The 27,435-nt window shown below is 38.0% G+C and overlaps 1 protein-coding gene across 8 annotated transcripts in view; it reads right to left on the reverse strand.

Annotated features, from left to right (window-relative positions):
* CADPS2 (calcium dependent secretion activator 2) overlaps nucleotides 1-27,435 on the reverse strand; it is a 284,215-nt gene that overhangs the window by 177,716 nt on the left and 79,064 nt on the right. For all 8 annotated transcript variants that reach the window (XM_064702731.1, XM_064702734.1, XM_064702728.1 and 5 more), the window contains exon 3: nucleotides 13,042-13,374. In XM_064702731.1, the coding sequence (XP_064558801.1) occupies nucleotides 13,042-13,374 (333 nt within the window). The remainder of the gene's footprint in view (nucleotides 1-13,041; nucleotides 13,375-27,435) is intronic.

Below are 27,435 nucleotides of genomic sequence, written 5' to 3' on the forward strand. Positions count from 1 at the left end.
ACCCAGTACCTTCATGACTTTGTAAACTTTGTAAACCATACTCCTCCTCCCTGACAACCTTCTCAGCTGCAGACTGAAGAGTTTCAGCCCTTTCAGTCTCCCTGCAAAATGCTGCTGTTCCATGATTTTCAATGCCACCCTTTAGTCCTCGCTGACCTCCCCTATATCCTTCAGAGAGGAAGAAAAAAGCTGCACACAATACTGAATGTAAAGGCATAAGAAGGTTATATACAGCAGGAAAACGATGCCACTGTTGTATAAAGAACTAATGATTTCACCACAGGGAAACCAAAGTGTCTTTCTGAGTTGTAATTGCCCATGCTCAGTTCAGCATCTTCTGGACCTGCCCTGGCTTATTTCTCCTCTGGTGCAGCACCTTAGCTTAGCTACATTAGAGCTAAATGAAATTACATCTCCTCACACTTCTGCCCATGCAGTTTTGTGAGACTCTCCTGGAGTTCCCTGCAGCTCAAGCAGCATTAGAGTAGACAAAACATTTTCACCCCATCTGTAAAGTCAGAGATTTCTCTTACATTGCCTTTTCCAGGCCAAAATATACTGAATAAACATGCAACAATTCTCCTAAACAGACTGAACCAGATAGAAAAAACGCTTAAAACTCCCTAGGAACGAATCAAAAGGAAAACATAAGAAACCTTTATCCAAAAGCTCCTTTGAAAATATCAAGACTGTACCATAAGAAGACTGCTACTTAGACTTGGGTATTTACCACAGAGTTTGTCATTCAGAAAAAAGTGCCATGGGCTGATGAGGAGTCAGACCACTGGGTGTCTAGAGCAGCATTGTTTTTATATAACAAACATAAATATTAAATTGCACAATTAGATGTGATTAGAATCACATTAGGATTCAAATTACTGAATCAGTAAGGGATTACAGAGGAGAAAAAAGATGTCAGCACAGGTCAGAAGGGCCACAGAAAACAATTGAATTTTCTGCCTCTCTTTCTCTTGGCATTTGCAATGCAACAGAGCAGTTGACCAAACCCAGGTTTGCCCTTCTTACTGGTTGAAACTACAATGTTTGGCCACCACTGCTAGACAGGATAAAAATACAAGGAAAACACTTTATGCTGTGACAGAAGGAAGGATAATAATGACAAGCTCTTACTATTTACAGATTTAGTCACAATAAATACTAAGAATACATCCTTCAGATAAATCAAAGACATGGACGCAAAGCATCATTTTTTTATTAACAGAAATGAAAGAATAAGTCTGTAATATGCCATACTGTAAACATTTTTAATTTAACTATATCTTGGTTTTCACATCTGCTTACTGGAGGTCAGGAATACCTTTCAGATAGACTTTTCACACTCATCACAGTGCTGTTGTCCACACTGTAAAGGTCAAATTTTTCAGTTGTTGGTAACTATGAAAATGCCTTCCACCCCAAATTTGCCACAGAAATTACGAATATCCACAAACAAAATAGCTTAACTTTTATTAATTTTTTTTCACTCAAATCTTAGTCTTATTTGTATGAGTGTTCTCCCTACACCTAGGCAGGGCAAAAAGCTTCAAATCTATTTACAGACTCTATTGAACCATCTAAATAAAGTACCTTTTAAGTCAGAATGTAGGGTCCCTAGGTGATCAATGGAGAGATGGAAAAGCCCCCAGAGTTATTTAAAGTGCTAAGCAGTTATCTGCACGCCTACCATGGATACTGTGGAAGTCCCAGCTGCACTGGTAATCTCTGGTGAGTAAGAGGATCAAAGAAATGGGTGTTTTTATTCTCTCTCTCACCTTCCCCCAGACCCTGCTGAAATAGATACTGGCTGTCACCTCAAATACAACTTAGTTTCAGGTTCTGCCTAGGGAATACCCTCCCACACCCACCCTCAGAGGAAGTGATGGGCCTTAAATGAGTTATGACTCATGTCCTGATCCTCCTTAGGAAAAGCCTTCCACCCTCCTCCTCTCCCACCACCTGCACAGAGATTACCATATCCAAGACAACCGAAAGATTAGCATGCAAACCTTGTTGGTATATGCATATTTATGTCCTAAAGCGGCTCACAGTGTTTTCTATTTTCCTGAAGTCATCCTTGCTTCATAAGGAAATCCCCTCTCCTTCTGTTTACCCTACTCATTCTCCAAAAATATCATGCAAAATGTTTTCTTGCCTTACTAATCACTGGTAAGAATTTCTTTGGGGTGTTGAAACCAAAGGGAATATATGCAATTAAGGCAATAAATGTTAATGAGAATTGCATAAGTAAGCAAAAGCACCTTGAATGTCACGTCAATACTTTTTCCAAATAATTAAATATTGTTGACTTTATTAGACAAACTTCAAGCTGACAACTTTCTGTAAACATGGTGTGGAGAAGCTAGATGACAGCAGAAATGGAATGCAATTTCCCCCCTTTCTGTTCCATTTTATAGCATAACCTGGAGAATGTTCTGTATTTCCACCTATTTCTAGGGATCAGTGGTGGTGTGATGTATAGATACCTATCCACACAATACAAAATCCCAAACAGTTGAGTAAGGACTGAAGAATAGATTTAATCCAGAGGTCAATGTATAAGAAGGTAAACTTCAGATTTGTGTTGCACCCTGAGAATGTCACTTTTCTATGTGTGAAGGTTCTTATCTGTGGAGTGAGGCCCAAAACAAAGCAGTTTAGGGCTCATCCGTCTAAAAATCCAGTTTAAAATCCTCCATGTTAGGTTAGCAATCCTGCCCACAATCATGTCTTGGCTTTCTTGACACATTGGATGGCACCTGGGCCACCTTTGTTGTCAGACCCTCACAGTCACCTTTGATGTCAGGGTCATGTCACCGGTGCTCACAAAGATTAAGGGGCAGCTGCTGAAGGCTAAAAGGGCCTCAGGAATCTTTGTACCCTCAGATGCAGGCTAGAAGCAACTATAAATGTTTGGCCAGCAGATGAGAGCCTTTGTCCAGGACAGGGTGAACTCAACCAAGAACACTTTGCTTTCTCTTTCTTCGGATCCCACCCCCACAACCTGAAGTGTCCATCACGTACTCCTTCCACAACAGAACTCATCCACTCCTGCAGCCAGGTCCTGAGCCAGTTTTCCAGACCAGCTGCAGAGAGACAGGGAGAGCTTCATTGCTAACATCAAACATGTGTGAAAACACCAGTTTTCACAGAAAGTCTCCTATCCATCTTTAAGGCAAAGTAGTTACTCCAGTATGGTTAACATGGAATATCACTCAGAAAAGTTCCCCAAGGGAGGCATAGGTGTTTCAGGCAAGATTCTGCTGTCTCCAGCCTCCTGAGAAAAGACACAGTACAGTGAGAAGACTGTGCCAGATTGACTGGAACATGAGTTTACAGAGTTCACAGTGCTCCTAAGAATAAAATAAAGCTTCTCCAGAAATTGTGTATACCTTGGATGCTCTCTCAGGCATGGTTCAGTACTATCTTCCCTCATTTACAGGAAGTTTACTGTTCTCACATTAAAAAAACCTTGGCACTGCATGACCGGTTGGGAAGACAGCTTATTCCAAGGTGATATCAGGAGTGAATCTTCCCTTACATCATTTGCAAGGGATATTTCTCCTGCCATAGCCCCAGAGTGCTTACCATACAATACGTCCTTTTAACATCAGCTAGAAGTTGACATTTCTCCTAAATAAATAGCCTCAATATTATTACAGAATTTTCCTGTTTGTAGCTAAAATGTCTGGAAGTCAATTTATTTATTCATTATCTCAAGAAACAGATTCCTATAAGGAAAAAATAGAGATGAATCCTATTTTTACTCTTCTCTTACTTTTTCTCAGTAGGCTGTAAACTTTTAGTCCGAGGGTTACTTTTTTTTTTTTCAGTATCTAGTCATGTTACTGACCAAGGTTATTTTAGTAGGCCTGAGAATTTTTATATAATGCATACAGCACTAAAATGAGGATAATTCACCTACGTATAGAAGGCCTAGAGAGAGAAACAGGCATATCCTTGTAAACATTTCAGAAGTTGGAAATTATGAACATCTAATCACAAATCAGACTGCTTTGGCACAGACACCAGACTGAATCTTAACAACTGTCCTTGAGGCTTGTAATACAAAGTCTGGGAATAAATGAAAGGACAAGCAGCACCTCCCTGCGTGATGGTGAGAATCAATCTGCTTTCAAGGTGAGAAGGTAAATGGGATGGACAGCCTGAAAGCTTAGAGATTGAGAGATTAGATCCTAGAGATCAGGACAGCCTCAGCAGAGGAGACAGCTGAAAAGGTGTCCTGAGAGCTCTCTCATTTTTAGGACAGGCACAGCAATACCCTGCTAGAGGACAAAAAATAAACCCATGAATTATTGCTCATTCAAAGAGAGCTGTAGATTTCTCAGCCATTTTATATAAACAAGTACTCTTGCACAGGGCAGTCCATCCTGTATTATGGAGGTGCTATTACATTTATATTTAAAATATCACAGAATCACAGGACAGGAGGGGTTGGGAGGGGACCTCTGGAAAACATCTAGTCCAGCCTCCCTGCCAAGGCAGGGTCAAACCTAATGTGTCCAGATGGGACCTCCCGGAGCAGCCTTTTCTAGTTCTTCCTGATAATGAGTTTACAGCCAAAATATGTATCTGTAATATATATATACACACATATATATAGAGAGAGAAAGAGACAGCTCGTTTCCACATCGACCTGCATCTTTGCCTCTGGAGTGACTGGGGTGCAGGAACCCCTAAGGATCTTGTCCTGGAATCTATTTGTAAAGAAACTTCTTCTGAAGAAGGAAGAGGTAAGAAGTTCTCCCTCAAAATCTCAAAAATAATGGAGGAAAAAAGCAGCTGAGCTTCAGAACAAAAAGTTCACTACCAGTGAGACAGAGAGATACAGAAATAGGGTGATTCTTCTCCTGTGGCTTTTCCACAGGAGAAGCCTCACAGTGGCTGCTGAAGACACCTCAGGATGAAAAATGCTGCAGAGAAACAATTGTTTAAGCAAAACTTTTTTACTTCAAATTGATGAAGACAAAATATAAAATACTAATTTGCCATAAGAAAAACAGGTAACTAACTCATGCTAAGGGTCATTAACTTACTCAGCTTGCTCACAGGGATTCATTCAAATGCACATATAAGCTAGCAGTCAGACACATTCATAAACTTAATCATCAGTCTGGAAATGTGGCTGTAAAAATGATTTGTTTTGTATTCACCTACCTGAAGACACAGAATCTCTCTTTAAAAAAGATTTTAAAATAAATTAATAATAGAACAACCTTTGGTAGAAAAGATTTATTTTTATTCCTCAATACTAAAGTAGACAAATTTTATTCTTATCTGGTAATATAAAACATGATGAGTCAAATGCATGGGTGATTTCAATGTAAGTGCAAGTTAAATGCTGGATATATTTGGCTTTGAGTGTTCAGGCAAGCTTAACTCCCTTGGATCTAGAACTCAAGCAACTGTCAAAACACCATTAATTACTTCATTAAAGCTCCAAAAGAGTATTTAGGGGAAGAAACACAGGCAAGGTAAAATTAAAAGCTCAGAGGATCTCCTTTTATAAAGCCCAGAACAACTTCCTTATTTCATTGTGCTAACACAGCCATTCCACTGCTGTTCCTTCACTCACTGAATGCCAAAGGCAGTCTTAGAAAACAAAGCAGCTTGAAAGAAAGATCTGCAGCCAAAGTCCCAGTGCCCATGATTTCCATCCTCAGAGGAGGCATAAGACTGGGCAGGGTAGATGGGTGACGGATTCTCAGCTTCTCTCTGCTGATCCCAGTCAGGCCTCTCATGGCAACAGAGGTGATGCACAGAACAGGCCTGCCAGGATGCCAACTAGTAAATCCACCAGTGTATGAGTGTTGATAGTCTACTAGAGACCCTAAATGTCCAAACCCCTCACACAGATGCAAAACAGAAGCCACATATGCATAAAGAACTCTATGATAGAAAAATCCACATGTAAATTTCATCTTAAAATTAAAAGTGCAAAATTATCCTTCAGAGTTTTTTCTTAATGCTTATACTGGATAAAGCTTTGAATAGTTTTATGGCTTTCAGAAGATCCACTTGTTTTTCTTTTAAATGTGTATGTCAAAGCCAATTTTCCTTGTGCAATAGCTGCATAAGGATACTGCAATACCACAAGTACTGAAAAACATATTAATGCTGCCAACATACCATTTCTCCCTGTGTTTTCTCAGTATTGCTTTAGCTACAAACAAAAATAATTCAAAGTATTTAATGATGTAGCTTGCATGGCTTCTAAACATTGTTCAGAGTCAGATACTTAAGCATGGTAAAAAGGTAACTTGCTTTCTGAGGATGTTTTAATATTCTTTCCATCACTCTTCTCTCATTAGAGTAAATGAGAACAAATCAACAACCTTTGGGCCAATCAGAGACTTTTTTCCCAAAGTAAACTCTGCCATTATAGAAAAAAACATTTGTTTACAGAAGCTAAAACACTCTCTCCAGCCTATTTAAATACCATCACTGCATGCTAACAGAACTGAAGCACCTGGGGTCACAAGACTTCCTTTTTCTTCAGAACTCATGCTATTAAGTTGAAAATCTAAACTGGCCTCACAAACACTATTCATTTTAGCTCTGAACTTCTCACAAGAGGATTACAGGAATAATCTTGGGAGGAAGACTTGAGGTTGCAGCACTATTTCCCAAGCACTGAAATTTTTTGTCTTGAGTGAGACCTTTCAAAACCTTTTGAATTGAGGTAAAATACCAATGAAAACCACCATTAAGAAAATTTAATTACTGTAATAATTTAATATTAAATAATTTCATATTAAAATCCTATATGCATGTAATCAATAATTACATCTCATCCAAAATCCTGTAGGAAATTACAATTTATTTCTTCACTGAAATACTTATTTGAATTATTCTGCTCAAGAATAGACAGTGGCTCATCTTTCTTCCCCAGAAGAGGGTAAAATCAGTCAGAAAGCAAACTTTTATTTTTTGGGAAGACACCATGAAGGAAGATATATTCTGGATATATTCTGAGATATATTTACAGGTACTAGAAACTAAAAGCATGTGTGAATAAACCTGAAGTGTGGTTATTTGAATTTTTCTGCTATAAAAGGCATGAAACCGTTTGCAGGTTGACAGACACATGGGACAATTTTAAATTACTAACCTGTTCTGTAAGGAAGGACATCACTATGATCCCATGACAATGTGAAGAAACTTTCTAGACTCACAAAAATCCAGTCAACAATTGAATACTAACTATAACTCTACACCAGCCTCTCACAGTCCCACAAAATCACTGCTTTTCTTCTCCCCAGACATCTCTCATACCACTGAAGTCCTTTCTGCCCCCTGAGAGCCCTGACAGCTTCTACCCTCACTCCTGCCCTGTCTGCATCCACTCTGCACTGTCTGCAAAAATGTCTTTTATCTAGAGAGCGAAAAACCCTGCCCCATGCTGGGGCTGTGCATCAGCTACCCAGCAGTAAACTCTTAGCAGGTAAGGCCTGAAAGCAGCAGACCTCCTGTATAAAGCACATGATGAGAACAAGACTGTGGTGTGGGATTTTTTTTATTAAAGGAAAATAGGAATATCTTGGGCAAGGTAAAAGGACATTTTGAGCTTTATGGGAAGTTTAAGACATCAGTGGACGTCTTAGCTAACACCTGATGTTACCTTGAAAATATAGCAATGGACCTTGCTAATATTCTTCACAGGTTGCTTTGTTGTGCAAAGTAAAATTGTGCATGAAGTAAGGAATGACAATCACTGGTGACCATCAAAAATACAGTGGCTTAAAAGAAGCCCTGGTCTGTTATATGATTTCACAGATGTGCCTTTTCTTGTGACTAAAAAACCTGCAGATATATATGTTTATGTGCTCTAGAATATATATAGCCCAAAGCAATTTGTTTTTCCTGTGCCAGGTCTCAACTTAAAGAATTGACAAATCATTTTAAATTTTGGTCTAAAATCTAAACTGAATCTTAGTACTTGTTTAATTACTCCAAGAAGAAGAAAACCAACACTACACTGAAAATTTCTGTACAAAGATATCATTCTTCTTTGTGCTTCATAAACTCACACTTGTCCTCATAACTTATAAAGGGTACAAAAGTTTCTACAGAAAATATCCAGAAGCATGAGAAATTCTATAATCTGTGAAATAACTCTACTATTTCCCATCATTTTACCCAGGAAAGGATCAGAACTAAACACATGCAAAAGTCACAAAGGCCTTGCTGCAAATTAAATTGCCCTTAATCTGACTTATTTCCAAAACTACATAATTAACTGGACTTCAGAAAAGTGCTGGGTGAAAGACTGCAATTGTAGCACCACAAGCAGACTTCAGTCAGAAGAAATTCTTGACAGAATCTACTCTTAGAACTAAAAATATTTATTATGGAAGGGACAATATAATCCATTGTTCTCAATATTAGACACATACAAAAAGTAGTATCTTGCAAAAGCTAAACATAATTAAGAATCAGACACAATACAAGGATTTTAAGCAGATAATTGTATCTTGTAGCAAAGCACCATCTAAAGCTATTTCCAAAAGACGTAGTTTGTGGTTGATTACCAAAGATTACCACTAGTTTGTGGTTGATTGTCAAGACTAAAACACTTAGCAAATACTTCTTCTTAAAAACTGTTACATTATATTGAAAGTTATTTATTGCTTGTTAGAAAATAGAATGCGATTTGCATTTGTTTATTATGAACAGTATTGTTCTCTCCTCTGGGCACCCAAGAAGAGAATTTAGATCACCCAAAAAAAGGCAACCCTATAAAGGCATTTTCAAAATAAAATAAACTCCTGTGTGGAATTACAATTTACCTGACAAAGAAATTCTGATTCTGATGAAGTGGTGTAATAATGGTCTATGACCACAAATCAGTTTGAGTTTCTTTCGGTTTGACTTACTGCAAAATTATCTTCTACATCAGTGAATAAATAAAATTTTTTAAAAAGGGAAAAAAGTATCATGTCTGATCTCTGTAAACCAAAGAAATTTAAACAGTTTGGCCAAGCATCTCAAACGCAAGTGAAGGGCTCATTAAGTCCCAGCTAATTAGAAATCATTTCTTTATCATATAACACAGCTGGAGGCAACACAATGTAAATAAAAATCAGGTGAAAGTCCTAACATTTACAAAATTGAACCTTTTAATCACAAGGAGATGTGGGTGGTTAACAGCAGTTGCTGGTCATTCACTAAATTGTGAAGTAGAAAACAAGATCATGGACATCTTCAACATCCTCGTGCAAACATCTTGTTAATGTTCACTCCCTAAGTACAAGCTCAGGCTTTTAGTGTATGCTAGAAAATTGTGAAAAAAAAGGTCTTCTTTGAAAAAAAAAGCATAAAATTCTCATAACTATGCGAATTCTGCTAGACAGTGTCAGAGAGTTGATCTATCACTATTCACTTTATTTCTGATTAGGTTTTTTGCTAGTTGAATGAACATTGGTGCTCACTGCTATCACACGAGGGATGGAGAACCTAAGCCAGCGTGGATGGGCAGGAACCCACACCCAGCAGAACAGTCTGTGACGGTGTTCACAGGGGTACCAGGATGAGGGAAGAGATGAGGATCTGACTCCATGTTTCAGAAGGCTTGACTTATTATTTTATGATATACACTACATTAAAAGTATACTGAAAGGATAGAAGAAAGGATTTCATCAGAAGGCTAGCTGAGAATAGAATAGCAAAGAATGATAACAAAGGTTTGTGGCTCAGCTCTCTGTCTGAGCCAGCTGGGCTGCCATTGGCCATTAATTACAAACATCCAACATGGGCCGATCATAGATCCACCTGTTGCATTCCACAGCAGCAGATAATCAATGTTTACATTTTGTTTCTGAAGCCTCTCAGCTTCTCAGGAGGAAAAATCCTAAGGAAAGGATTTTTCATACAAGATGTCTGCGACAACAGCCTGCTAGGCTGAGACACCAAGATACCAGTGGTCCAGGAGTTGAAGGGAATGCTCCATTTAGATCAGGCTGGGGAGCAGAAGCCACAGAAATCCAATAAAAAGTTCTAAATGCTGAGGAAGTCACAAGGAGGAGGCTGGCAGACAATACCTCCTACGGTTATACAGAGCACCCTTGTCTGCTTAGCAACCCTGTAGGAGCAGGATAATTTACTCTTATCATCAACATTGTAAGACATTTTTCTGTTTCCTATTTCCAAATGGCTGGAAGGCATAAAAAAAATAGGGGAAAGAAAAAAGAGTTTTCTGCACAAATTATAACTATACAGATTTGCTTTAAAGGGCAGCTGTTTCTCAGAGCTGGAAAATATAGAGAATTTCATATATCTGATTCTCTGCTAGAAGCACAGGCTAGAAGCCAAACTAATCAAACCTCTATCAAAAATACAATTTTAACATCTATTTGGGCTTGGACTTATCTCACTGCTCCCAGACACTATTGATTATCATTATCTGCATGTCTCTAGTATTCTAAACAGCAGCAGCAAAGGGAAATGAAAGTGAGCATTTCCGTACAAAGACAGATAGAGGCTTCTAGGGCAGAATGAAAACTGCTGGTCTGACTGAAAACAGCCTAACTTCATCTCAACTTCTATAAATACACTGTCAAAAGAAAGGCATAAGATACAGCCTAAACTAAAGTATTATTAAAACTATAAAGAGAAATAAGGGATTTCACCCTTAAAGGAGAAAAGGTATTACATTATCAGAGACTGGTTGCTGTCTACGCTGCACTTCTTGGCAAGGTTAGGTATGATTGTTGTCTTTTTCTTTGCAACAGACTTCTCCTCATAACTTTGGTCTATTATGTGCTTGACTGGACCACAGGAACAGGATATGAAAAATGTTGTTGGTAGCAACTCTGTTGGAGTACATAATGGAAGATTTTGCTTTAGCAAAGTAACCTCATCCTTGCCTCAGAAAACTAAAATCTGCAGAAAGCTAGAACCCCAAACAACGGTATAGTCTTGAAGCCTTTCCCTCTCCATTCTTTCCAGCTTTAGGTACATAAGTGCTCATATATCTGCTCCCAAAGAAGTAGATTTTCATTGCTTCCCATCCTCCAATACTCACACAAATCCAGGGTAAACACTGTGTACTTCAGAGACCTGCACGGGAGACTTTACAGATTTCAGACCTTAAAAGCAGGAAGAGCAAGAGAAATGCCTTCTCTTAATCCCATTGAGTCATCTTTGCACATGTCAGGGTGGTCAATCTTTCTCCCTTCTTACCCACAACAAATTATTTTCTTTAATTTACAAGTAAAAAACTCAGAAAAGACAACCATTCCATGCTCACAATTCTACCATGTTAGAAGACAGAAATTAGCCACTGGGATGTTTCAGTCTCTCTATGGGTTATGGACCAATAATTATACAGAAAATTATTGATATTTGCCAAACAGTTTTGGTCCATCACATTATATACACATATGAACCAAAACAAAGAGGCCTTCAAGTACACAGATACAATAACCTAGTGGATGTATCATCAAAACCACTACTAGACTAAGGGAACAATTTTCTTGTTTAATTGTTCAAAGTTGTGCAGGTCACACTTTTTTGTGTTCCTCTAGCCCAGTGCAGACTAACAGCAGATTTTGATCACCCACCGTAATGTAAAAAGCAAGACTCAGCAATCACCAGACTTTAGAGGAGAGAGGAATCCATACTGAGTTTCTATGATAAGTAACAAGTTATCTACTTGGCCAAAAATAGTGGTTTTTTTTCACATTTTCAGATGATGGAAAAGGTTGCCCATAAGGTTTGCACAATCCATTTCCATTCTTCGAAGCTTTAAGACCTGCCTGGTAAAGCCCTCAGTAACCCAGTCTGTCCTCATGGCTCACCCTGCTCTGAGCAGGAAGATGGACTGAATGACCTCTGGAGGACTTATCCAAACTGCCTCCCATGCCTCTACATTCTATTGTATATAAAACCCTCCCAAAATTAAGCAGAATTATTCCCCTAGATTTCAATGCTTCTTCATTTTATTACCAACTCACATATCCCAGAGGTTTAGTGATTTACCTGAAAATTTAGAGGCAAATGCAAAAAAGAAGGGACCAATAGGAAAAAAAAAGAAGGAATACTTTCTATTTCTTTTAATTCAAAACACTGCTCATAATTTGAGGCAGCAGAAGTGTTACATACTGCAGATGTTTCGATCATAGAACAGATACATGATTTTATGCTACACTAACACATATAATTTGTTCCTATATTAAGATGGTCTATAACTACAAACCCGCCTTCAGCATAATATATGAAAAACATTTTAGCTGTAATCTGGTTGAATATTTCATAGACAGTGTGAGAAGCTGTCTGATCTCAGTTTAAATGCTTCATCTATGCTGTTTGGTTGTGAGACTAGCAAAAATACCTTCTTTTTCTTCAGGTTTTTCCTCCTTAAGTAAATGTTAATTTACACTTCCATCACTATGATCACTGGTTAATAAAATACTTTTACATACCAAATATATTACTGATTAGGTAGAGATTATACACATAAATCTAAATATGACTGTTGAATGGACTGTCTTGGCCTCGGTAATTTACAAGAAAAATCATTATCCAACAAAACAACAATGCAGAAATGTGAAAATTAGCTTTGTAGAGGATGCTTGAATAGAAGCACATTTAGCTCTAACACGCAAACCCTCTAGACACTGGATGTCCAACAGGAGCCTGAATCACCTGTCATCTATTTATGGCAGCAAATTTCTTTTAAAGATTAACACACACAGGCTTAGAAATGTATGTGCATGCATATCCAATTTATCAGAGGATATGCAGATGGACAGACCATGGCACATTCCTCAGAATCACTCAAATCATGTGAGCTGTGACACTGTAAAAGGAGACCCCTGTAGCATAAGCACCACATTCTCTGAACACCCTTTATCCCAGTGCTCAGCAGCAAACAGATCATGCAAAGATTCCTTGCTGAGCATTCTCATCTCCTTGGACTGTACCTATAATTGAATGATTCCACACACAGAGAGGAAACACTGGACCAGCTGGCAGAGGGGAGATATTCTGGACACAACAAAAGCAAATGACACCAATACTTACTTGGCAGGCATTATAAATCAACTGGTGTTCCAATTTTTTGATCCCTAGAATCTGTTGAAACATTTCATAAAGCTGTTCCTTGCTCAGAATCAGCTCTGATACAGCACTTAAGGCCATTCTATTTGGCTGTTTGCACAAGTCCTCTTCTCCCCTGTATATGGCATCGTATTTGGCCAGCCAAGAGCTCAACACTGTCTCTTTGCTTAATCCATCGATTTCCGGCAAACTTCGGACTCTCTTCTCTATGTTTTTCTTAAAAACATCTCTAAAGTCACTTGCAGAACATCCTCCACTGTGGACCATTCTTGCAACTCGGTCACTCTTGAGAAAAACCTTTTAAAGTAAAAGAAGAGAGGAAAAAAAAAGAAACAAAACCAGTTAGGCACGGACACAAATACAAAACAATCCCTGTGTAACGGAATACAAGACAGTACTTTGCTCCTACACAAGATGGCTTTATATGAGAGAGTTGTACAGTTTTTTATGTTTGTTGTGGGTTTTTTTACAAGTATTTATGCATAAATTTAGAATAGCTAGACTAGATGAACCTTGGATTAACAGCAGCTAATTTAAAATTTACCCACAATGAGACAGAAATCCAGGAAGAAAAAAGGAAAAAAAACCACCACCAACCAAAATACCCCCAAAAACTAAAGAAACATCACAATCAATATTAACAATTGAGAAGATAGACTCAAAGACAGACAGCTCTTTCTACTGCCGAAGATACAATACTGGAAATACAGTATGGGATTCTCCATGTAAAATCAGCAATGACCAACATAAAAATGCCCCTCCCACCTACTCATCCTCTAAGATACGACAAATCAAATTAAAACAACAAACCAATTAAATCAGCCCCACATTCTGTAAAAACTTTTCAGTGTTCAAGAACAGTTGTTTTCATCTCTTTTAGAAGGGCCTTGGCAAGATCAACCTTCCCAGACACTGTATGTGGCCTGCACGTAGCTCATTTATAGTACCAAGTCTCATGAAACTGTTTCTCTACAAGATGCAACGAACAAAAAGCTGACAATGCAGCACAATCACCTGTGTAAACCATGGACTTGTGCCTTGGGCAGGGATTAAACTACATCATGCCACTGGAAGGATAACCCAGGGAGAACCACCTGGATTCTGCAGGAGAGGGAGATGAATCAAGGCCCCCCACTCTGCATGGTTCAGCTGCTTGGGTGCCACACCAACATCCCAAGCACAGCTGAAATGCAAGGAACACATGAGAAACCACAAAGTTGAAACAGAACCATCACCTTTCTGCCTGTCTGCTCTCTCCAGTCAGATGTATGAACTGGGAATTAAGCATGCATTTTCAGACAGTCATTACAGTCACCAAGGGCTATGAAATCATGTATGATTTTGTGAATGAAAATGATAGCACAGCAGAGCTCTGACTCCAGGTCATGTTAGAAGATGGTGTACCTAACAACCAACCTAAATCAATCTACTGAGCTTCACTTTCAAAATACAGAAAAGGGGAGTAAGAGAGGAGCTGAAAAGCTGAGCAGAGGAGTACACAGATGCAAACAGATAAAGGAAAATTAATTCTAAAATGTGTCAATACACATTCTCTTGCAGCATATTTTAAAATGCTGTTACTTATAAAATGTATTTTTCAACAGATATCCTAATCAATATTGCACAGGAATGCTGCAGATTAAACCCAAAAGTACTTGCCCAAAGAGATTATTTTAAAAAAAACTCCATCACCAATATATGCTAATCACGTTATGCTCTATCTGTACTACAATACATTTTCTTTCATGTAAACATGAGCATGTAAGGTTAAATTCTTACCCATAATGGGACCTGATGTAGTTACTGTCAATTACTGCTTACATTAATTTCCTCAAAAGGCTACACAAATATTGAATCTCATTTCAAAACAACTAATAGTCAGAAATTCCATTCAGCAATAAAACTTATTCACACAAATAGGTACAAGGATATTAAGTCTTGCCTTCTTTTAACAGTCTGTAATTACAAATTATTCATTCCTCTAACAGCTTCACTGGTAAAAAAAATTACTTCAAACTTATTTCAGCTGCTTTGTACTGTTCATCAAAATATTTAATCTCCCATCACATTAGCCTGCCTACCAACAAGAGAAAGCAGATGCAGAAGACAGTGAGAAATTAAGAATATTTATAGACACTTCCCACCCAAAATCTCATATTCATGCAAGATTACACAAACTGATGTATTGCTATTATAACTGGACCAGTCTTGTGAAAACAAATCAAAAAAACCAAACGAAACCAAACAAAAAAACCCACGAAAAATCCACCCCACCAAAAACCACCAGAAAAAACCCTCAAACCCCCCCAAAAACCAAAAAATACTTCCAAAACCAAAAAACCCCAACTCCAAACCTGCAAAATACACACTGTGAAAACATCAGCATATCATTCACCTTGCATTACTTTCCGTCTGTGTTGTTATTCGACAGGATTAATCCTGAATGAAAGGGCTGTAAAGCTGCAAGCAGTTTCCTTGATTTATAAGCCATACTAATTCAAAACTTATTAGTGATTCTTAAGTTGATTTTCCAAGAGAATTTTTTCCATGAAAGACCCATTCCATTGTTTTAACCATTTAACCATGGAAAGGAAGCACTACTGCAACACTTGGTGCACATAACAATCACAAAATAATGGCATGCACACGTTGGACAAAGCAACAGGTATGTGCAAAAAGAAAGAACAATATGCATGTGCCCTTGACTCTAAAATATTCCCTTCTGATGTGTTTTGGGTCACAAACTGTATTTTTATTAAATTTTCAAAAAGTATTCTAAGGTAATTATTTCTCAAGATACAATGGATACAGAAGGAAATTACTCAAGATATAAACTCAAGGTGTGAGTGACAGGGTATGAAAAACATGGTTTGCTCTGCAAAGGAATCCACTGGACCTAAAGTTCTTGCAGTATTACTCCTATTTGAGTGGAAATTTACCATTTTTTTCCTGAGGGGGAAAAAAAAGTAACATCATCTCTAAAATGAAGTACTTGCATTTAAGGTAATTAAAAAGCAATAATAACATTTTAGTAAAACTATTTCATAGTCAAGGATTTATTTGCAACAGAAAACCATAAGAGAATAGAAATTCTATTAGGATTGTACCAAATGTGTCACAAATTTAAAACACTAAGATAGCATTAAAAAGCTATTAAGTGTCTCATTAATCCTGTTCCTGAAAGACATATGGTGCATTCATGTTGAATGTAAAATTATTTGCTTCAGTTAGACTTCTGAGATTCATCTGCTTGGTTTCAGAGCTTTCAAAGATTATATGAGCAGCACAGTCATACCCATGAGGGAAAATATTTTTATTGATATTTATCTTTAAAGCAAAATGCTAATTAAGTACATTCACTAAATCTCTGGTTTGTACTGCCTTCATTCCTGTATTTCAACTGATCATTAGACTTAGTTCTAATTAAATAATTATTCAAAAGCTTACAATGTAAAAGGTTATCTCAAGTCTGTCAACACTAGGGGGGAACTGGAGATGAAAACATTAAGAGGTTTGAGTGCAAAATATAAAACATCAGAAAAAGTTACTGTGGGAACAAAAATTTAATTCTGCATGGAACTAGATTTGGCAGATCAGCCACCATCTTTTGGAAATCCAGACATTATTCAGAAATAATCTGAAAGAGTAAAACTTTTTAATGAAGCATTTCTTGTTACTACAAACATTTTTCAGACTTCCTCAAAGACATCCTGGATTGATACTGTTGACAGTCAATAGTTGAATGTCTAGTATCATTACTAGTTTATTGAATCCACAAATCAGCATCAACTGTCCATGTTACCCGCTGCTAACAAAGTATCAAACACTAAAAAGGAATGCTCTATTAACAATTAAAATGCATTCTGGAGAAAACAGATCATTCAAATACAGGTTCCAATGGGCCATATATATCCAGTTTGAGGAACTTTTCAATTCGTGTTATTTAGTGTCCTCCTAAGTACTTCTGGACTGAACCACACCTTCAGTTTCTGATGGATAAAGTTCAACTCATTCAAAGGTGAGATAACATGTATTCAAAAAACCCCAATAACAATTGTAATCTACCAAAGCACTGTTTAAATCCACTTTTTTCCAATCATTACACATATGCAATTTCATCTAATGCAAATGCCAGTAAAAAAACCTTAATTCAAAACAGTCTTTAGCACTAATTATCTTTAAAGTTTATTTTTGTTTAAAGATGAAAAATCATTATTTAGCAGTGTCTACAACTTAAGAAAATGTTAGAAATATTATGAAAATAACTGTTTTTCACTTCTAGAACATACTCCTTAAATAACTTTTCTATTTATTAGACATCATACCAAATTTGACTAATTATACAATTAGGCAACACAAACATGATTATCTTATTCTCTACTTTTAAGCTAAGGAAAAAAGAAAATTCAAGCAAATGTAGTAGGATAGGTGGGTCACAGGAGTGATTTCTCAACCTCTGAAAACTTCTTGCTCATCAGGCCTCTGTACACCTTCTAGTAGTGCAAAAGCACCAACATTCTCCTCCTCTTTAAGCAACGCACCACTTGGAGCTTCATTTGCCATCCTCCACAAGAGCCATTAGAGATTTCTCTTCATTTTTGATGGTCACTTCTGTTCCTGTGGCTTTGAGGAGATCACCTTTTCCCTTTAGACATGTCCTACGTCTTAACAGTCAGGGCTCAATGCATCATCATTCATGAAAGATACTGTGAAAGCCCAAATTGCACACTACATCTCTGGGACAGCAAACTGCAAGACACACTAAACACCACCTGAATCAGCTTATTACCTTTCTTCCAATACTTCTTTCAGGCTGCATAACAGCTTTTTGCACTTTTGCTAAATTCTGGATGCAAACCCTTGGGCTCCATGCAGACTCCAGCACAGTTAGGGGTGTGTGATGGGTGCACTCAGCCACACAACCAAACCACCAGCAGCTTGGTACAGGCTCCAGTGGAGGCCATGGCCGGGGCCATAGCTTGGCCAAGAACTCTGCTAGCTCCCATGTGTTCTCGGAAAACCCACAAGTGAGCACTGGTGACCTTGGAACACTGATCAGGCGACTCACGCATGAACAGCAGGTGGCTTTTCCAAGACCCATTTATCAAGGAACAAAGAAGGCGGTGGGTACAAAAAATCTCACAAATACCTCTCCCATTGCATGTAATTTCACTAAAAGCCAACATATATATCCTATACATGGAACTGTGTTCCCTGTCTATGACAGATGAAGTGAGTTTTCTTTGAGCTCTCCCAGCTATACAGCCTGGCTGTGATCTTCCCTTGAGCCTCTCAAGGCTGAGACCCTTTACAATAGCAGATCCGTGGTAAGCAAGTGATATTACGCGTAACCTTTTAGTATGACAACTTTGACTTGTGCCCTGGTAGCTTTACTTATGCCTTTGTAGTTTTGAATCACTGTTCAAACAACTCTGCTGCAGAGTAATGTGAACGTTGACATTGAACCTTGTTAAATCACACTTTCACAACACCATATTCAAAATGCTTTTGCTAACACCTTTCACAAGGCTTCTTTAAGAAATCTAAATCACGCATTCGTGACAAGGTGGAATAAAAAACACAGCCACTGCACCCAGGGTCTCAAAATAATAGGTTATCCCGGAGTTCTGATACCTTCCTCCTTCTATTACTTATATGCCATTCTGAATTAGGCATAAAACAATTGTAACAGGAATCTCTGCACTGATGCAGACCATAGGAAATGCTTCATTACCTACATTTGAGCATTCAAAAGTCGTCGCATCAACTGTTCCAACTGATGCTGCACATTATTTTTTTTAACCCGTGAAAGTACATGATGCCCTTCTAACTAGGACTATTCAGGACTCTGTTGGCCTCCAGAAGCTTGCTAAGGAGCTGCAAGAACTACAGTGTGGCCAGTGGGCCAGCACCAGCAATACAAACACATTCTTTAATGGTCTCCTTCTTCCAAAGACTCCACCAGAGGCAATTGTAAGGGTCCTGCTGCACAAGGGCCAAGCACTGCCCTCCTGCAGCAGCACAATGACTGATGATCCAGAGAGGTAACTACCTAGATCTCCAGTGTGTTTATTCAGGGCAATATACTGAAACTGATATTTGGGGCATCCTTAAAACATGCTACTATTAAAACAGAACCTTTCCATATAACTTAGAAAAAGGACTGTCATGTAAGGCCTAAAGATATTTCTCTTTGGAGATATTTTTTCAGAAGTATGCTATCACCCAGACACAGATACTCAGCTACAGAGAGATACATTTTGTTCTTATGAATGTGTTCTTGTTTTAAAGGAATTTTCTCCTTTAAGCTTACCAGAAGCAAAGCTGGAACTATATTAAGATTAATGGCAACTATGTAATATCAGAAATTTTCAATAAAAAAAAAAAAAATGAACAGAAGTACCTCTTTGATAAAGACTGAACAAGGGCAAAAAGGACTTTGATGGAAGTCCAAGGAATATTCAAGTCTATGAAAGCTTTTTAGGTTTCTGATATACTTTGCTGATGTGTTTTGTACTCAAGCTCCTGCTGTGCTTTGCACAATTACCATCTTGAGTTTATGACTTACAGAATAATTTTTTGGAAAAAGACAGCAATTTTCAGGGCTAAATTGAGCGCTAAAATTTCTCCAAAAGACAATAATTCTTGTTCTGCAAAGTAAAAGGAATTGAAACAAGTTTTTAAATAAAAAACTGGATGTGACATGCATCATCATGTTGTGTTAGAAGCGTTATTTGAGGCAAAACAAAGCATAAGACATTTACTGTGTAATATTAAATAGCCCCAATGCAGCCACTGCAGCAGCTCCTCAGAGTCACTGCTGAGAGATCTCACCAACCTAAAGTCTATCCTGTTCCACAGGAATAAAAATTATTCCAATTTCAGTCATTAATGTGAGCAATGTTCTATGGGACCAGCTCTCACACTGCTCAGTAGTTCCACTCTAGACTGAAACCACACAATGCAACACATCAAGGGCTGGGGCTTGTTTGATGAAGGCACAAAAACTTCTGACAATTTGGGGAACAGCTTTCCACAGCTATTACATTTTAAGAATAAAGGTTTATTCCTAGTAGCAATTAACATATATAATGTCCAGCACTGTCTGCTGCTATAGCTTGGAGCTGCAGAAGATATGATATTCTCACTGCACTTACAACAGTCTTGAAAGAAAGAAAAAATTATTTTCTTCACACCAAAAATTATTAAGTTGATGTTTAGATTAGTTCAACTAAGCAAATTAGAACAAGAAGATCATTTCGGGTCAAAAATAAATAGTTAATGTAGTAGCATCATACATCCAAGAGTAATATAATTATTTTTATGCTCCTTGAGTAAAATTTCTGCACTGGCTACTGAAATAGCATTTATATCAAAGAAGACATTAGTAGTTATCAATGTAGCATGTTAATAGCTACTTCTAATAACTCTTGGCTGCTGAACATGAGTGGAAATTGAGGTAGTTAATGAGATTTGCTTAGTATTTTGAAATCAGAAGCACTTTTCACATTTTTAGAAAAAAAATAAATTAGACATTGCTTGCAAGTCTTATTCCTCCCCTGTTCTCTTTCATACCCTAGAAATACCCTCCAGGCACTATTTTGATTTTTTTACAATGAAATGATCAGAGTTAAAGGATCCTATTTTTAAATCTATGTAAGTCATCAGAACAGAGTCCTCACCTTCAGGTAAAAGCAAAATATTTTAAGAAATCACACCTATAAACTCTAATTACTTCAGAATTTTCATTATTATTTTGTTAATGAAAGTTACTTCTCTTAGAAGTACATTGTACAGTTTTCCTTAATTTTGAGGGGGTGAGAAATCTGAAAAAAAAAAAAATCGTTTTGGCTTACACTGAGGTCATGGGTTTCTGTTTTTTTTCAAAACCTCTTTAAAGTAGCACATTACATTAAGGTAAAAAAGGAAGGAAAATTTAAAGTAGTAAACCATCATCATCCAAAGAGGCATATCATTCCAAATTTTCCTTTTTTTTTTTTTTTTTTAATATACCTACTACCCTTCCTGAGCACCTTTCTTCTTATTAAGATTAATGGTTCAGAAACCATCACAAGCTGAAATTTTCAGGTGATGTACTTTGCTTTCTTCATCTCTTTTGGGCACAACAGCTGCACACTGAGCACTTACCTTAGCTTAGCAACCAGCTATCTGTAAAAAAACCCACCAAAACTCAAACTCTTGAAAATTAAAATGTCTGCTACAGCTCCAGGGGTACATGCTTGTAAGCAAACTACACAGCACTGTGCACTGGGATTTTTTTTCTTTTCCAGCTTTTTCTAAATGCACAAGCAATTGCCAATGTCTGCCCAAACTGCTGTTCCTGTTGGCAACACATTTCACAGTCATGTGCTGCAATGCTCGTGCCTTGGGCATAAGAACAAACAGAGGTAGAGTGACAATCACCATAAAAAATCCACAAAACTGTTTCACCCAGAAGCAGCGTTTTCTCCTGGGTTAATTTATCAAAGTTAACCAGCTACCCTTTTGAAACAAGCATATTTATCCTCCTTTCACAGCTGATAACAGCAGCAATAGTTCTTGCACCGTAGTGAGACACAGTATACACGCTGCTGCCTATGTGAGCACGGCTGTGGGTCACTTCTGCTCAGCCTCCACTCGGAACAGGCACTGTGATCTTGCCTTTAACAGCAGATCCCCTTTTCCCAAGCCCCACTGCTCAGGCTGAAGCATGCTGTAAGAGAGCTACAGCTTGCTCTCCAGTGGGCTGATTCTCCCTGACCACAGCTCCTCCCTTTGGTGACCACTGCAAAGTTCCAGGTTATGAGGATTTCAAAGGCTCCATTTTAGATAGCTTAAAACTGAAACAGGCTGTTAAATTGAATGTGTAACACAGCATGCCTTGGTGATGCCACTGTAAAAAGGCTTACTCTCACCTCACAATTGGTCTCTATTTTCCAGCAAATTCCATAAGGAAGGTGTCCAACCCTGACTATAAGGGAAGAAGACAAAGGATAAAAAAGCTAAAAAAAAAAAAAAAAAGGCAAAAAGAAGAAACTTGAAAAAATAAGACATCAAACAGAAAACATATTTACACAGAAATAATGAGTAGCAAACATAGTCTTGCTAAAAAGGATTAGGAAAAAAACATTTACTTAGCATACTTATCTATTCCAAAATCAACAGATGATGACTAGTTTATACAAAACTACCTCTGGTATGTGCAAACCTGAGAAAAACACACACCTGCTTAAAATCAGTAACTCATATTTTCATTTGGCTTGCTAAGGAACTCCCCAATTCTCTGACTTTTTGGTGTTTACTGAGTGCTGTAAAAAACACAAGAAGCCCCAGCACCTTAACTCTTATGACAGTCCTACCTCTCAGGATACAATGTTTCTAAATATAAAATCCGATTTCTTCCATTAACTGTGAGAAAAATTGAAGTAAATGGGCAAGTACAATAAAGAAGAGAAAATAGTCCTTCACTTCTCTAAATTTTCTTCCGCAGTCACTTGTGGTTCTAGTTTTTATTCCACTTGACTGAAAGTGGAAGTTATGTAAGTGACAGTTTTCATCATTGGTATTGCACTGGGTTCATTTTGTCAGAGATGAAAAGAATTGGCTATTTCACTTCCCTATCACCATTAATATGTTTCTGCATCAACCATTTTCACCTGAGTATAGATTAACAGCTTTTAGTTCAAATGAGCATACTACTATATCTCTATTTTTGACTATAATGCCAAGGACTCTATAGTCAGGCCAGGTCTGCTGAGATCCTTTCAGTCCCCATCACCCACCACCACCCCAAATACTTTCATGCAAAATGAGGACACTGTTTCAGAACACGTATTTTTACTGATCAGTGCCACTGTTTCACTTCCAGTTTATATATTCTGCAGCTGAATGCTCAGAAAGGACATGAGCAAATAGAAATTGGGCTGAAGCCACCTGAAATGTTGTCTCATAACATTATTTTTTTTCTGCTTTAGCAACTGAAGAAGTGCCAGCAAACTGACAACTTAAGCAAACAACCTGCCACTTTCTTTCCCTGTACTAATTCGTTTTAGTGGCTTATATTTTCAGTGGAGTAGGAAGGGCACTGTTGGGTGGAGAGAAAGTTTAAAGCACAGACTTCACTCTGTGGCCTAAGGAAATTGGAAAAGAACTGACACTGCAAATACTGCAAAACTTGGGTACTCACTGGAAAACAAGGACAAGGGCAGACCCTCTAAAGGCTTCCTGATGATGTCCTATCTACCAATATGGCTCCTTTCTCCTATAGTGATCCCCAGGATTAAGGAGTAATAGACACATGGGAAAATGCAGCCACTTTCCATCTAAGGAAAAACTTCTTCTGTACCCCATGAAGGGTGACCTAGTTTTAACAGTATTCTTGAGAATTAGATGAAGTGGCAGAGCAAAAGATCTATGAGAAAGAATTCACAGCTGTGTACTTTGCATCCCAAAACCAAATAGAAAAGGCTGCTTGCACCTTTCACCTCCTGCACGACCCAACAGCTGCTAGGATAGTTTACTACAACTGCTTAAAAAATAATTCCATCATTACTAAAATATGGGAAGTAAGAACCAAGGCTGAAGAGGAGAAAAGAAGGTGGCAACTGCCACAGGTATCTGGAACTGCCTGACTGGAGTCAAGTATATAAAGAGATGTAATCTAGAAGATGAAAGGAGTACAAACTGTTCTACTGCCCATGTTTGCCTGTGCAATTCACCCATTTTAGGAACCCTTCCGAATGCTGGGCAAGGGCACACTGCTACAGAGGACAGCCCAGAGCTCCTCATGCAGGCTCTGCTTTGAAGCCCTCCTAGAGGAAGCTCTCTTGCCACAATGAGGACAGAGAAGCTTGCAAAGAATCACTGTCCAGACTTCTACAAAACATCCCAAAGCAAGTGGTGTGAGCGCCTTCCAGAACTTCTGGACAGTCACAACAGAAGAAGACTTTGAATCATTTGGGGAGAAACAGGATGGAACAACACAGTTGAGTTTAACTGCAGGCTGATGTGATAGATAATACAAGCTTTGTGATGAGAATGTATCTGATGTTACAAAAACTGCTTCCTTGCTTCTCCCAAAGGACAATCTGTACTCCAAAGTCTTTCTGTTCTAAGAGGAAGATCAGAACAATGGAATGTAAGTGCAAATGCAGGCAGAAACAATGCATCATGAAAATGGGAATGCTTGGGGAATTTTTTTTTATGTCTTTGCACTTAGAATGCATTATTACTTGTGTGGACATTTCTCAACACCATCTCATCACTCATTAGAATGCATTTCTATTTCAGAAAGTTATAAAGGATATTTGGGCTGGCAGACACTAAGCCATGGCATGTCACAGTTAGCTGCTAACTGTAGTCGTACAAATATTTTCATTCCAATACAATTTTCTTAAAAAAACAGCCTTTATCATAAATACATTCTCTCTCTTCATCTTTATTAAGTGTAATCTTTGTGTGTCAAAAAACAAGAATACATTTTCCTTGATTAATTTTTCACAAGGGTGATCAATTCATAGTGTCGGCAGGAAAGTTATAATACACAAAAAGAGCTTCAAAATGCATTCTAAATCTTAAATCCTTCCTTAGATTTAATAATCACCCAGCTGGCTGCACTTCAGAAAGCAATGCTTCAATGGGAAGATTAATGAACAGTTGGTCTGCTGTTTAATCCCTCTAGATTTTAGCATGCAGAATGCAAACTTTTACAAGTTGGACTATTTTTATGCATTCCAATTATATGTCAAGGTCCAAATAGCTTTAATGGTAACTTTGAGGTTTCTTAGTCATAGTTTACTCTCTCTTTAGTGTACTTAAGTTTTAGAAAATATTATTCACTATAATTCAACATTCTCTAGACCATTTTAAAGATCACCATTCAAGATATCATCTCACTTCAGAAATCACCTTTGATTTCTTCTTTATTTATTTATAAATAATTTTACACAATCATCAACTATTTTGCCTTGCTAGTAGTTTTCTATGGCAAAGATTTAACTTTATTTTGTGTTTTAAATTTAACTTAAGACACAAAAAGTAAGTTCTTCTCTACAGCCACACCAGCAAGTTATTGCCTCTACCTCTAACAGGAACCTGTCAAGTTCCTGCTCCTCCTGACCTCCATACTGCTCAGGTTATGCCTGAAGTCCAAAGGAATGGTAAGATGAGGTAAGAAAATTTGCACCCAGCCTGGGATGATGGGGAAGACATTGTCCTCATGCCTTTATCCTCCTGCCTCAGCATTTCCACAAACATTCATTTCTCTCCTGGGCTTCCAAGGGAGGTGCTGACAATAGCAGAACAATCTATGATACTTCATTTGCAATTAATGGAGCAGTCTGCAATTATTACAATCAATCTTGCCTAGAGGTAACTACGCTTATGTACCAAGGGACAAACTCAAGTTATCTACCCACTGAAATTCAAGATCCTACAGAGTTTTGTTGCACAGTTACACATAGAAGCAGGAAAAAAATTCTTCACAGAGCTCTTACAATTGAGGACCTCTCCCAGAAAAACCCCCCAAAGTCCTGAACTTTTTTGCTTCAAAGCTCCCAGCAACCAGTACAGTGTGGAGAACTCAAGATGGTAAAAGATATTAAAAAAACAACACCACCATGATGTTGAAAAGTTCTCCGTCTCCAGTGTGTGCCCAGTCTGTTTCAAATTCACCCCACAAGGACTTCACTTCTTTCTCTTTTCTCCAATTATAGGCTCCAGTTTCAATAAACCAGAAATGTACAAGAAAGTATGCTTATTTTTATGCTTTGTCTCTTAAATGACAGTAGCATCTACATTCTAAAATGCTTTCAAGCTAAGCCAGTCAAGAGCTTTGGCAAGAAATGCAAATGGTTTGCAAGTCATGTAATAAGCAAGCAAACATTACCCTCCTGCTGGAAAACCAGCTCTACTTACACCAAGATAAAGCCTAAGTTATTTGGTTATTGTGACTAGCCTATTAGTCAACATCATAATGCACTTTTAATGCCCAGAGAGAAGACCACACATCTCTTGCCACCCATAGGGCCAAAACCTGAACACTGCAAAGCCAAAGTCTAATTGTAAATTCTTCTAAATTTAGTCTTTGTACTGTCATTCCACTCAATCTCTAGCCATAATTCCACTAATGCATAAGATTTTTAATTTTTATTACAGCTTCTTTTAGACTATTCTCAAAACATATTTCCCACTTATCTAAGCAGCAGACTTATACTGATCTAAGTAGTTTTTATAAAAAAGTAACTCAATTTTGCATCAGGCTATTTGGAAACATTTGCACTATTCATCTGCCAACTTCTGAAACATATTACTCATACCAAGAGCCTTCTGTCATCTTCTAACACAGATTTTCTAATTTGATGGTCCGAAGAGCCCAGAATAATCCCTAAAGGTTTTTATTTTAATCATAAATTTTATGACAGCCAGAAACAACCTCCTTATCATGGCCACTTCTACAAATGATTGCACCTTTCAACATACTTATTATTACTGACAGGTTAATTTACTGTAGAATTTGCATATTTATCATGATCACTATTTAAGTACTGAAAAAAAATCTGTTACAATAGAGGCAGTAAGCGTGTACTTAGAGTTTGTATTGAGGTGTCATTTCAGAATTCATGGCTCTAATCAGTGAAATTCAGATTATTTCACCCTCACACTAAGAATTTAGCCCATAAAACATGAAACAGGCAAAAGAATTTGAACATGTAAGGGGCAAAGATTAGGAAAAGGAAAAAAACTCTAACAAGAAATGCACTATTGGAACGTCAGTCTAATATGTGCTGCAGCCACAAAGTCAGTACGCATCTGCCCAACAAGACCAAAAAAGTGAACTCTACTTTCAAGTCAAGGAGAAAAGGATTTTTAGAAGGCTGTCAGATTTGAACCACAAAGCTTGGCGCAGTGGAGCAAAGCTGTGCAGCAGCTCTGCCACATCCCCGAGCACGTGCTCTGGAGCAGCCACAGCCAGGAAGATGCTCACACCTACGAGAGGTACGGAAGCTACAGCAAACACCAGAATGCTGCCTTGGCATCACCTGCAGCTGCCCTCGTTCACGCCCAGCAAATCCCATGGTTTTGGCAGGCACTGCTTCACGTGCTGACAGAGACAAGCTCAACATCTCAAGTTGTTATATGTTTTGGCAGGCTGCATTTGAAATCTGCCTGCATTAAATTATACCAAAAACTCTGGAGCTCCCAGGCACACAGCAAAGTTCAGCTTCAGCCGTGCAATACGGACGCAATTAGAGATTCAATGTCATCAAGTAAGAAACTGGCAGTGGAATCATCATAGAGGCAGGTTGATAAACACATTGTCAAAAGGCAGGAAAACTTCACTGTCATGCACAAGCTTTG

Source organism: Zonotrichia leucophrys, chromosome 1A, assembly GCF_028769735.1.
Source record: "Zonotrichia leucophrys gambelii isolate GWCS_2022_RI chromosome 1A, RI_Zleu_2.0, whole genome shotgun sequence".
NCBI classification, from domain to species: Eukaryota; Metazoa; Chordata; class Aves; order Passeriformes; family Passerellidae; genus Zonotrichia; species Zonotrichia leucophrys.